General features: G+C 45.9%; 1 protein-coding gene across 1 annotated transcript in view; it reads left to right on the forward strand.

Annotated features, from left to right (window-relative positions):
- The window catches only part of LOC129857159 (cohesin subunit SA-2), a 45,063-nt gene that overhangs the window by 23,207 nt on the left and 8,538 nt on the right, over positions 1-13,318 (forward strand). The window contains exons 11-24 of the mRNA XM_055925131.1: positions 3,694-3,773; positions 3,960-4,067; positions 4,201-4,300; positions 7,821-7,935; positions 8,420-8,523; positions 8,626-8,718; positions 10,025-10,117; positions 10,379-10,579; positions 10,659-10,726; positions 10,893-10,980; positions 11,102-11,182; positions 11,702-11,794; positions 12,094-12,262; positions 12,405-12,544. Of these exons, the coding sequence (XP_055781106.1) occupies positions 3,694-3,773; positions 3,960-4,067; positions 4,201-4,300; positions 7,821-7,935; positions 8,420-8,523; positions 8,626-8,718; positions 10,025-10,117; positions 10,379-10,579; positions 10,659-10,726; positions 10,893-10,980; positions 11,102-11,182; positions 11,702-11,794; positions 12,094-12,262; positions 12,405-12,544 (1,533 nt within the window). The remainder of the gene's footprint in view (positions 1-3,693; positions 3,774-3,959; positions 4,068-4,200; positions 4,301-7,820; positions 7,936-8,419; positions 8,524-8,625; positions 8,719-10,024; positions 10,118-10,378; positions 10,580-10,658; positions 10,727-10,892; positions 10,981-11,101; positions 11,183-11,701; positions 11,795-12,093; positions 12,263-12,404; positions 12,545-13,318) is intronic.

Below are 13,318 nucleotides of genomic sequence, written 5' to 3' on the forward strand. Positions count from 1 at the left end.
GCCCCTTTTTCGGCGTCGTTGTTTAGGGTCACCGGCTGGGATCAGATCCATTGTATTGGGTGGAAGGCAAAACACCAGATCCGCTTCGGGAGAGTCATATTCCTGGTTGTAACGATGGTGAGTTGACGTTGCTCTTATATTCAGTAGTTCCTCCCGACTGTATATAATGAAACCTAAGATTACCTGGGGTAAGGAATAACACATAAAATAACAAAATACTGCATAGTTTCCTAGGAACGCGAAGCGAGGCGGCCATCTCGGTCGGCGCCGAAAGTAAGAATATTGTGTTATTGACTGTACGTTTGTTAATCTCATGTGTAACTCTGTGTTTGTGTCGCACTGCTTTGCTTTATCTTGGCCAGGTCGCTGTTGTAAATGAGAACTTGTTCTCAACTGGCCTACCTGGTTAAATAAAGGTGAAATTTAAAAAAAAATACAAAGCTCTCCCTCGCCCTCCATTTTGCAAATCTGACCATAATTCTATTCTCCAGATTCCTGCTTACAAACAAAAATTAAAGCAGGAAGCACCAGTGACTCAAATCAATAAAAAAGTGGTCTGTTTTGCAAGCACAGACTGGAATATGTTCCGTTGTTTCTCCGATGGCATTGAGGAGTACACCACATCAGTCATTTGCTTCATCAATAAGTGCGTCAATGCTGCCCCCCCACAGTGATCGTAATCCAAACCAGAAGTCATGGATTACGGGCAACATCCGCACTGAGCTAAAGGCTAGAGCTGCTGCTTTCAAGGTGCGGGACTCCTAAATCCCGCTATGCCCTCCAATGAACCATCAAACAGGCAAATTGTCATTGCACGACTAATATCGAATCGTACTACACCGGCTCTGACGCTCGTCGGATGTGGCAGGGCTTGCAAAACCTTACAGACTACAAAGGGAAGCACAGCTGAGACCTGCCCAGTGACACAAGCCCACCGGACGAGCTAAACTACTTCTATGTTCACTTCGAGGCAAGTAACACTGAAACATGCATAAGAGCACCAACTGTGATCACGCTCGCCGCAGCCGATGTGAGTAAGACCTTTAAACCGTTCAACATTCACAAGGCCTCTGGGCAAGACGGATTACCAGGACGAGTACTGCGAGCATACGCTGATCAATTTGCAAGTTTCTTCACTGACATTTTCAACCTCTCCCTGTCCGAGTTTGTAATACCAACATGTTTTAAGCAGACCATCATAGTCCCTGTGCCCAAGAACACTAAGGTAACCTGCCTAAATGACAACTGACTCGTAGCACTCACGCCTGTAGCCATGAAGTGCTTTGAAAGGCTGGTCATGGCTCACATCAACACCATTATCCCAGAAATCCTAGACCCACTCCAATTTCCTTACCGCCCTAACAGACCCACAGATGATTTTATCTCTATTGCACTCCACACTGCCCTTTCCCACCTGGACAAAAGGAACACCTATGTGGGAATGCTATTCATTGACTACAGCCCAGCATTCAAAACCATAGTGGCCTCAAAGCTCATCAATAAGCTAAAGACCCTGGGACTAAACACCTCCCTCTGCAACTGGATCCTGGACTTCCTGACGGGCCGCCCACAGGTGGTAAGGGTAGGTAACAACACATCCGCCACGCTAATCCTCAACACAGGTGCCCCTCAGGGGTGCGTGCTGGGTCCTCTCCTGTACTCACTGTTCGCTCATGACTGCACGGCCAGGCCCGACTCCAACACCATCAATAAGTTTGCTGATGACACAACAGTGGTAGGCCTAATCAACGACGAGACAGCCTATAGGGAGGAGGTGAAAGACCTGGCCGTGTGGTGCCAGAACAACAACCTCTCCCTCAACATGATCAAGACGAAGGAGATGATTGTGGACTACAGCAAAAAGAGGACAGAGCACGCCCCCATTCTCATCAACGGGGCTGTAGTGGAGCAGGTTGAGAGCTTCAAGTTCCTTGGTGTCCACATCACCAACAAACTAACATGGTCCAAGCACACCAAGACAGTTGTGAAGAGGGCACGACAAAACCTATTCTCCTCAGGAGACTGAAAAGATTTGGCATGGGTCCTCAGATCCTCAAAAGGTTCTACAGCTGCAACATCGAGAGTATCCTGACTGGTTGCATCACTGCCTGGTATGGCAACTGCTCAGCCTCCGACCGCAAGGCACTACAGAGGGTAGTTTATACGGCCCAGTACATCACTGGGGCCAGGCTTCCTGCCATCCAGGATCTATATACTAGGCAGAGGAGAGCCCTAAAAATGATCAAAGACTCCAGCCACCCTAGTCATAGACTGCCCTCTCTGCTCCTGCACGTAATGCGGTACCGGAGCACCAAGTCTAGGTCCAAGAAGCTTCTAAACAGCTTCTACCCCCAAGCCATAAGACTCCTGAACAGCTAATCAAATGACTACCCAGACTATTTGCATTGCCTGCTCCCCCCCCCCCCCTTATTTTACACCGCTGCTACTCTCTGTTATCATCTATGCATAGTCATTTTAATAACTACCTACATGTGCATATTGTGTCAACTAACCGGTGCCCCCGCACATTGACTCTGTACCAGTACCCCCCCCTGTGTATTTTCTCGCTATTGCTATTTTACTGCTGCTCTTTAATTACTTGTTACTTTTATTTCTTATTCTTACTTGTTTTTTTTATTTTTATCTGCATTGTTGGTTAGGGGCTCGTAAGTAAGCATTTCACTGTATGGTCTAGTACACCTGTTTTATTTGGTCGCATATGACTAATATAATTTGATTTGAAAAAGAAAACAGGAATTAGACTAAACTCGATGGTCCTATTAAAACCTACTGTATGTAAATTGTGGGTGCTATAGCTTGCCAATTAAACTAATGTGACTCTAGGTGACAACATAATGCTCTTTGTTTCTTTTTCTTTTTTTTTTTTTTATCCCATTTTCTCCCCAATTTTCGTGGTATCCAATCGCTAGTAATTACTACCTTGTCTCTTCGCTACAACTCCCGTACGGGCTCGGGAGAGACGAAGGTCGAAAGCCATGCGTCCTCCGAAGCACAACCCAACCAGCCGTACTGCTTCTTAACACAGCGCGCCTCCAACCCGGAAGCCAGCCGCACCAATGTGTCGGAGAAAACACCGTGTACCTGGCCCCCTTGGTTGGCGCGCACTGCGCCCGGCCCGCCACAGGAGTCGCTGGAGCGCGATGAGACAAGGGTATCCCTACCGGCCAAACCCTCCCTACCCCGGACGACGCTATGCCAATTGTGCGTCGCCCCACGGACCTCCCGGTCGCGGCCGGCTGCGACAGAGCCTGGGCTCGAACCCAGAGACTCTGGTGGCGCAGTTAGCACTGCGATGCAGTGCCCTAGACCACTGCGCCACCCGGGAGGCCCCTATGCTCTTTGTTTCTAACAGTAGGACTGTTCTTCAAGAAAATAAATCTGCTTCATGTTTTGTTTCCTTGCCACGATACTTCCGAATATCGCAATACGGGTATCGTGACAACCCTAATTTGTGAGATTTTAACTCTGTACATATTGCAGTTTGCAGGTTTTGTTTGTGTGTAGAACAGATGGCTAATAGTCAATTCTCAAACATGTCAGTTCAAATGGCTTCATAAACCCCATCAAGCCCCATGTGTTGCATGAGATAGTGGCTGTTTATTCCTTGGCTTAGTGAAATTGGACAGCTCCATCCTTTCTGTTGTCTTTGTGTGTGCGTGTGTTTCTGTTTAGGAGAGGATGCTCTGCATGGTGCTAGACAAGGACCCAGACGTGGCAGTGGAAGCTGTCCAGCTGCTGCTGCTCCTCCAACAGTGAGTGTGTGTGAACGTCTGCCAGCAAGTGTTTGCCGTTATGGAATTCTATAGTGTGTGTGAATGCGTGTAACTGTATTGAGGCTATGTGAATTTCTTGTATGTGTTTATTTTTTGGTTCACACAGTAGTAGATTGATGCGTGTGTGGCATTTACTCTGTAAATAATGTGTGTGTGTGCGTGCAGAAGGACAGAGGAGGGCTTGTCCGAGGAGGAGTGTAGCCATGTGTATCCTTTGGTGTTTGCCTCCCGCAGAGGCCTGGCATCTGCTGCTGGTGCCTTCCTCTACCACAAGTCAGTCATCTCTACATCCTTAAACCATCTCTAACTCTCTCTATCCTCTCTCCGTCCCACATGATATCCCTTTATCCTCTAGCCATCCCTACCACTATCACTTAAAAATATCAATCTATCTTGTGTGTGTCAGGCTGTGTAGTGCGATGAGCAGCGAGCCACAGGAGGCAGACATGGGCGGCCGCCGGGCCGCCTTCTTCAACCTGCTGGTCTCCTTTTACATCCAGAGTGAGGTAAAGCGCACTACATTGCTGCCTGCCATAAGATGCGGAACAGAGTCTGACAGACCAACGAAGCTGCACACCTCTATGGTTATTGTTATTGTTCAAAATATTGGTATTTTGACCCTTAATTATTGTTGTTACTGTTGTCCCGTTGATAATATTGATGATTATTATTTTAATTATGTTGATATTGTAAATCTCCAAAATAAGCTTTGGCAATATGTATACTACTGTTCAAAAGTTTGGGGTCACTTAGAAATGTCCTTGTTTTTTAAAGAAAAGCCTGTTTCTATGTCCATTAAAATAACATCAAATTGATCAGAAATACAGTGTAGACATTGTTAATGTTGTAAATGACTATTGTAGCTGGAAACGGCAGATTTTTTATGGAATATCTACAGAGGCCCATTATCAGCAACCATCACTCCTGTGTTCCAAGTTTATAATTTTAAAAGGCTAATTGATCATTAGAAAACCCTTTTGCAATTATGTTAGCACAGCTGAAAACTGTTGTCCTGATTAAAGAAGCTGTAAAAATGGCCTTCTTTAGAGTAGTTGAGTATCTGGAGCATCAGAATGTGTGTGTTAAATTACAGGCTCTAAATGGCCAGAAACAAAGAACTTTCTTCTGAAACTCGTCAGTCTATTCTTGTTCTGAGAAATGAAGGCTATTCTATGCGAGAAATTGCCAAGAAACTGACGATCTCGTACAACGCTGTGCACTACTCCCTTCACAGAACAGTGCAAACTGGCACCAACCAGAATAGAAAGAGGAGTGGGAGACCCCGGTGCACAATTAAGCAAGAGGACAAGTACATTAGAGTGTCAAGTTTGAGAAACAGACGCCTCACAAGTCCTCAACTGGCAGCTTCATTAAATAGTACCCGCAAAACACCAGTCTCAACGTCAACAGTGAAGAGGCGACTTCGGGATGCTGGCCTTTTAGGCAGAGTTACAAAGAAAAAGCCATATCTCAGACTGGCTAATAAAAATGTAAGATTAAGATGGGCAGAAGAACAGACACTGGACAGAGAAAGATTGGAAAAAGTGTTTGAGGTGTTCGGATCACAAAGAAGAACATTCGTGAGACAGAAAAATGAATAGTTGCTGGAGGAGTGCTTGACGCCATCTGTCAAGTGTGGTGGAGGCAATGTGATGGTCTGGGGGTGCGTTGGTGGTGGTCAAGTGGGAGATTTGTTCAGGGTAAAAGGGATCTTGAAGAAGGAACGCTATCACTACATTTTGCAATGCCATGCAATACCCTGTGGACAGCGCTTATTTGGATCCAATTTCCTCCTTGTAGTAACCTGGTATATTTATGTTTACCAATAGATGACAGTATTGACTCAAGACGGGGGTTTGCTTCCCGCTATCCGTAGCTATTTCCTATGTCTGCCTATTTAACTATGATTAAGAAAGCTTCAGGTAGTTTAAGCCAGGTGCATAAGAGAATGTAAATCTAAGTTACAATTAAATACTAAACCGTACGTAAGTCTCATGAGGCATAACTCTAAGAAGCCTTTAAGGATACTACACTCCTAAAACAGGTCAATGACCAGCTCCAAACTATGCAAGAACTATTTAGGGAAGAAGCAGTCAGCTGGTATTCTGTCTGTAATGGAGTGGCCAGCACAGTCAACACAATTATTTTTTCAATTAAAAATCATTATTTATAACCGTGTCAACATCTTGACTATATTTCCTATTCATTTTGCAACTCATTTCATGTATGTTGTCATGGAAAACAAGGACATTTCTAAGTGACTTCAAACTTTTGAACCGTAGTGTACATTGTTACGTCACGCCAGTAAAGCAAATTGAATTGAATTGAAGAAATATGCTGCGCTCTCTCTCCTGTCTCAATTCAATTTAAGGGCTTTATTGGCATGTGAAACATATGTTAACATTGCCAAAGCAAGTGAACTAGATAATTAACAAAAGTTAAATAAACAATAAAATTGAGAAGTAAACACACTCACAAAAATTACAGAAGAATAAAGAAATGTCAAAGGTCATATTATGTGCCAATAATTAAAGTACAAGGGAAAATAAATAAATAAACATAAATATGGGTTGTATTTGCAATGGTGTTTGTTCTTCACTGGTTGCCCTTTTCTTGTGGCAACAGGTCACAAATCTTGCTGCTGTGATTGCACACTGTGGTATTTCACCCAATAGATATGGGAATTTATCAAAACTGGGTTTGTTTTCTAATTCTTTGTGGATGTGTATAATCTGAGGGAAATGTGTCTCTAATATGGTCATCCATTTGGCAGGAGGTTAGAAAGTGCAGCTTAGTTTCCACTTCATTTTGTGGGCAGTGTGCACATAGCCTGTCTTCTCTTGAGAGCCAGGTTGGCCTACAGTGACCTTTCTCAATAGCAAGACTATGCTCACTGAGTCTGTACATAGTCAAGGCTTTTCTCAAGTTTGGGTCAGTCACTGTTACGGGCAAATAGCATTATAGTATGCTCAGTTTTTTTGTTAATTCTTTCCAATGTGTCAAGTAATTGTCTTTTTGTTTTCTCATGATTGGTTGGTTCTAATTGTGTTGCTGTCCTGGGGCTCTGTGGGGTGTGTTTGTGAGCAGATCCCCAGGACCAGCTTGCTTAGGGGACTCTTCTCCAGGTTCATCTCTCTGTAGGTGATGGCTTTGTTATGTAATGTTTGGGAGTTTCTTTTCTGGATTTTGATAATTAGCGGGTATCGGCCTAATTCTGCTCTGCATGCATTATTTGGTGTTTTACGTTGTACACAGAGGATATTTTTGCAGAATTCTGCATGCAGACTCTCAATTTGGTGTTTGTCCCATTTTGTGAATTCTTGGTTGAGTGGACTCCAGACCTCACAACTATACAGGGCAATGGGTTCTATAACTGATTCAAGTATTTTTTGCTAGATCCTAATTAGTCTGTCAAATTTTATGTTCCCTTTGATGGCATAGAAGGCCCTTTTTGCCTTGTCTCTCAGCTCGTTCACAGCTTTGTGGAAGATACCTGTGGCGCTGATGTTTAGAATCTGCAGAATATCTAGGTGCTGCTGTAGGCCCTCTCTCTCTCCTGTCTCCTCTCTTTCCCTACTGTCTCTCCTCTCTCTCTCTCTCCGGTCTCTTTCGCTTTCTCTCATTCAATACAGTTTCTGGGTCAAACACTTTTGCCTGGCTTAATTAATAAAAATATAATAAAAACGCTTGAAATAAATAGCTTTTCCTTTTCAGTTTATTAGGAGGTCATTGAAAATGTCAGTTTAGTTCCGGAATTTACTGATCTAAATTCAAATTGATCCCAACCTTGGTATATACTGCAGCACCACAACATACTCTCCCTTTCATTCCTCCCCCTCTTTTCTCCCTTTCATTCCTCCCCCTCTTTTCTCCCTTTCATTCCTCCCCCTCTTTTCTCCCTTTCATTCCTCCCCCTCTTTTCTCCCTTTCATTCCTCCCCCTCTTTTCTCCCTTTCATTCCTCCCCCTCTTTTCTCCCTTTCATTCCTCCCCCTCTTTTCTCCCTTTCGATGTCTCTGTGTGTCAGTTCCATGAGCACGGGGCCTACCTGGTGGACAGTCTATGGGGTGTAGCAGGCTCTGAGCTGAGGGACTGGGACACCATGACATCACTGCTGGTACAGGAGGCTGACCAGGGACAAGGTACAGAGTTTGTTTAATGTTTACCTGACAAAGACCATGTCGGTCGAAACGTTGCATTTCAATCACTCATAGCTCTTAAAGGATCAGTTATTGTTAGCAAAGAGTGAGCGGACATTGTTGTTGTAAACCACTGGTAATGGACATTGTTGTTGTAAACCACTGGTAATGGACATTGTTGTTGTAAACCACTGGTAATGGACATTGTTGTTGTAAACCACTGGTAATGGACATTGTTGTTGTAAACCACTGGTAAAAAAAAAATGTCGCTCCACCATTGCCCCCTCTTCTTCTTTCCTGCTTTTCTTTCTTCGAATGCCCTCATCTTTTTCCCTCTCTCTTCTCTATTTCTTCCCTCTCCCGCCTTCCCTGACTGTCCTCTTTCTATCCCTCACCTTGTTCTCCTTCCCTCATTCTCTCCCCCCTCTCCATCCCTCCTTCCATCTTCCTCCCCATCCCTCCCCTTCTCTGTCTCTCTGTGTGTCAGGTCTGGTGGATGAGGAGGAGGGGGCGTTGATAGAGTTGATGATGTGTGCTGTCAGACAGGCAGCTGAAGGACACCCGCCTGTAGGAAGAGCTCAGGCCAAGAAGGTGACCACCACACCAACACTAAACCAACAGACAGGAAAAAGACTGCCGGGTCACTAAATTGCATTGACAAGAGTTTGTGTGTGTGTGTTTTTTTTTTTTAAGATCCTGAGCATGAAGGATAAGAAGACCCAAGCCCAGGACAAGAGACGCATCACCACCCATTTTATCACTATCCTGCCCCAGCTGCTGGCCAAGGTAGTGACAAAGAGCATATTGATACCGCTGCATGATAAACCATTTTTCCACATTTTTTTAGGGTACAGCCTTAAATATTTATTTTTTTAAATTCTCAATCTACACACAATAACCCAGAATGACAAAGCAAAAACAGTTTAAAAAAAAAGTTTGCTTAATTAATAAAAATGTAAAATCATATTTACATAAGGTTTCAGACCCTTTACTCAGTACTATGTTGAAGCACCTTTGGCAGCGATTACAGACTCGAGTCTTATTGGGTATGACGCTACAAGCTTGACACACCTGTATTTGGGGAGTTTCTCGCTTTCTTCTCTGCAGATCCTCTCAAGCAGGTCAGTCAGGTTCGATGCTTTTCAGGTCTCTCCAGAGATGTTCTATAGTGTTCAAGTCCGGGCTCTGGCTGGGCCACTCAAGGACATTCAGAGACTTGTCCCGAAGCCACCCCTGCGTTATCTTGGCTGCGTATTTAGGGTCATTGTCCTGTTGGAATGTGAACCTTCGCCCTAGTCTGTGGTCCTGAGCACTCTGGAGCAGGTTTTCATCAAGGATCTCTCTGTGCTTTGCTCTGTTCATCTTTGCCTCGATCTTGACTAGTCTCCCAGTCCCTGCAGCTGAAAAACATCCCAACAGCATGATGCTGCCACCACCATGTTTATCCATAGGGTGCCAGGGTTCCTCCAGACATGACGCTTGGCATTCATGCCAAAGAGTTCAATCTTGGTTTCATCAGACCAGAAAATCTTGTTTCTCAGGGTCTGAGAGTCTTTAGGTGCCTTTTGGCAAACTCCAAGTGGGCTGTCTTGTGCCTTTTACTGAGGAGTGGCTTCCGTCTGGTCACTTTACCATAAAGGCCTGATTGGTGGAGTGCTGCAGAAATGGTTGTCTTTCTGGAAGGTTCTCCCATCTCCACAGAGGATCTCTGGAGCTCTGTCAGTGACCATCGGGTTCTTGGTCACCTCCCTGACCAAGACCCTTCTCCCACGATTGCTCAGTTTGGCCGGGCGGCCAGCTCTAGGAAGAGTCTTGGTGGTTCCTAACTTCTTCCATTTAAGCATGATGCATTAAGCACTGTGTAACGTAATAAAATGTGGAAAAGGTCAAGGGGTCTAAATACTTTCTGAAGGCCCTGTATAGTTCATATATTATATTTTAGGACTGGTTAACGGTTAGTTATTTTTTCATTGATTGAGTTATTTCAGGGTTTTTTATGGATGTGTGACTTGATCACCATGGCTATTTGATGTTACTAACATATTTCTGATTCTAAGCTTTTTTCAAATTGTTTTGTAATTTGGTCACACAGTACTCGGCGGACGTGGAGAAAGTGACTTGCCTTCTGAAGGCTCCGCTTCATTTTGACCTGGAGACCTACAGCAGCACTGGTAGACTGGAGAAGGTGAGAGAGAAAGAGAGAGACAGGAGAGAGATCTTTTTTTACTCGGACACTACTCCTACTTTCTCCCACTCAACCCACTCAATACCTCCCTCGACCCAACAGACCCACCAGTTGAGAATCACTGGCAGAGAGCACCCTTTACACAGCTGCTCCCCCTGTAGGCTAAAATACAACATTACACAAGGGTTGTCAACTCAAGTCACATGACTTCGATGCAAGTGCAACTTCTCTGTTTATCCCCCCCCCCATCTCCCCCTTCAGTATCTGGATCTGCTGCTGGTCCAGGTGTGTGGCATCGTGGAGAAACACACGGAGTCTGGTGTTTTGGAGGCGTGTGCTCGCGTGGCGTGTGCCCTCTGCCACGACAAGTACACCTTCTCAGGCCGTGCCGACCTGGTCGTCAGCCAGCTACTGGACAGTCTGACCGACCGCTTCAGCTCCCACCTCAACGAGCTGCTGCAGGTACACACACACACACACACTCTCTCTCTCTCGAAGCATGTTGATGATGTTCTATCCCTCCCTCTATCTCCGTGCTCAGGGCACTGCTGATGAAGATGAGGTGTACAGTGCTGCTACTGCCCTGACGAGGATCGCAGCCTTCAGCAGGTACACGTGTGTGTGTGTGTGTGTGTGTGTGTGTGTGTGTGTGTGTGTGTGTGTGTGTGTGTGTGTGTGTGTGTGTGTGTGTGTGTGTGTGTGTGTGTGTGTGTGTGTGTGTGTGTGTGTGCGCACCATATTGGTGTTAGACTGATACTGAGGTGTGTGTTTTCAGTGCCAAGGACCTGACTTCATGGAAGCTGTTTGAGCCCTGCTTTCAGCTGCTGAAGAGTGGAGTAGAGTCCAGAGACATCGACAAAGAGGTGTGTGTCCGTGTACACACACACACACACTGACTGACACACACACACCTATTGAACATTGCAGGAAGAAGTGTCATGTAAAATAACCAAACTCCATCAGTGTTGTCCCATGTCGTTTCAGCTGATGGTTCCTGCTCTGAAGTGTGCAGCGTTCCACGTGCTCTGGGAGAAAGTCAGGGTGGCCAACTCTACACCAACCAAGGTGCTCATAGCATGGCACTGCCCGTCTGGCTTCTCCACCCACTAAGTTAGAGCATGGCACTGCCTGCCTGCCTGCCTTGTTAAGATGGCCCTACTTCCCTACCTTATGTACCCACTGAGGTGCCCCCCTTCAAACATGGCACTGCTAACCTGTCATATTTACCAGCTCACCAGCTGTGTGGACAGCAGGCAATTAACACAGCAATCTGTTGGAGTGCACCACAGCGACACTCACAGGCTCAGTCTCACACACAGACACACACATGCAAACAGTTATGACTAGGCATTCACATGTGTTGTTTACACAAGCTTGAGCCCCAGCATAAACACAGACAAATAATTTTCTTAGTACTGCTTAGTCACTGTCTGTCACCGTTGTTCTCAATCTGTTGCTCTGTCCTTCTCTCTCACTCTCTCTCCCTCACCCTCCCTTTCTCTCCCTCACCCTCACTCACACACACATCATGTACACACATATCTGCAAATTCACATGTACCATTCTTTCACACACCCCTGCAAGGCAGAGGTAAAGCGTCTGAAGAAGGAGGTGCGTTCGTTCTGCATCGTCTGTCAGAGCTGCCTGTCTGTGGGCCAGCCAGAGATCAGAGACCAGGTTAGTGAGGGGGGGGGGGGGGGGGGGGGGTATTGATATGTGTGTGTGTTCAACAGGGTTGACGTCAATTCGAATTGAAGCCAGTCAATTCAAGAAGTAAACTCACATTTCTAATTCAATAACTGAAAAGGGTCATCTATTTTCAAATGACTTCTGAGTAAACTGAACAGGAGAAGCGATTTATGGCATGTTTTTAACACTTTTTTTTATTATTCATGACTTGACTGACATCAATTGGAATTAAGCACAAACCCTGGTGCTGGAGTGTGTGTTGATGTGTTGCGTCTTTCCCTCGGTAGGCGTTTGAGCTGCTGTGTGACATGCTGCTTTTGTTTGGGGTGAGCTCAGTGAGGTCTCAGCCCACCTTGCAGCCCCTGGCCCACCCCCCCTCCGACTCCCTCCGCTTCGACATGGCTGCCTTCCTCCTTGACTATGTCTTCACTGAGCCTGACGACGACCAACTGTCCGGTAGGGCAACCATCACAACTATACTACCTACACCAAAATGGCACCCTACTCCCTATTTAGTGTACTACTTCTGACCTGGCCATCTCTTTCTCTCTTCTCACCCCTTGCTATCTCTCTCCCTCTCCCTCACTTCTTTCTCCAGGTGAGGCAGAGGGAGTTGAGGAGGTGAAGATGGCTACTCTCCAGCGGCGGCGCAACCAGCTGGCCGGCTACTGTAAACTGGTTATCTATGGGATCCTGGATCTCAGCACTGCCACTGATGTCTTCAAATACTACAGCAAGGTAGAGGAGACAGAGGGGAGGGGGGAGAGAGAGAAATAAGAGTGGGAGAACAGGGAAAGAAGGATGGAAGAGGAATGAGAAAGGGGTAGAAATGGGGAGGGAGTGAGAGAAAATATGGAAGACGAAAAGAGCGAAATATAGGATTAGTGAGAGAAGGGCATGAGAGGGGGGAATGTGCAGTGAGTGAGAGGACAGGAGGATGGTGGAAGGGAGGAGGGGTGAGAAAGTGGAGGAGGAGGGGTGAAAAAGTGGAGGAGGAGGGGTTAAAAGGTGGAGGAGGAGGGGTGAGAAGGAGGAGGGGTGAGAAGGTGGAGGAGGAGGGGTGAGAAGGTGGAGGAGGAGTGGTGCAAAGGTGGAGGGAGATAAGTGAGAAGGTGGTGGAGGGGTGAGAAGGTGGAGGAGGGTGTCACGACTTGGCCCTTTCTGGGTATAGATCGTGGCTTCCCCCTCCCTCTCACTCTCTCCTACACCCTGGTTCTGTTATCTCAGGTCGTAAATTCCTGGCGGAGACTCTCCCCCTGGCCATGCAGTATGGAGAGACACAGAGAGAACAAAGGATTTCACATGGCAAACTCCTAAATATGAAACAAAATGTCCACTTGTGGGAATGGTCCGTGGACACTTAAGGGACGGGTATGACAAATGTGTTTCATTTGGTGACCTCAGAGACAACAGGAAACACACATAACTATATCTCTGAATGTGTACATTTCTTAATTATGGGGTTAGCATCTAATTCTTGTGTAAAATGAATGAGTAAAGATTAAACTATTT

Source organism: Salvelinus fontinalis, chromosome 6 (genome assembly GCF_029448725.1).
Source record: "Salvelinus fontinalis isolate EN_2023a chromosome 6, ASM2944872v1, whole genome shotgun sequence".
In the NCBI taxonomy this organism is placed as follows: domain Eukaryota; kingdom Metazoa; phylum Chordata; class Actinopteri; order Salmoniformes; family Salmonidae; genus Salvelinus; species Salvelinus fontinalis.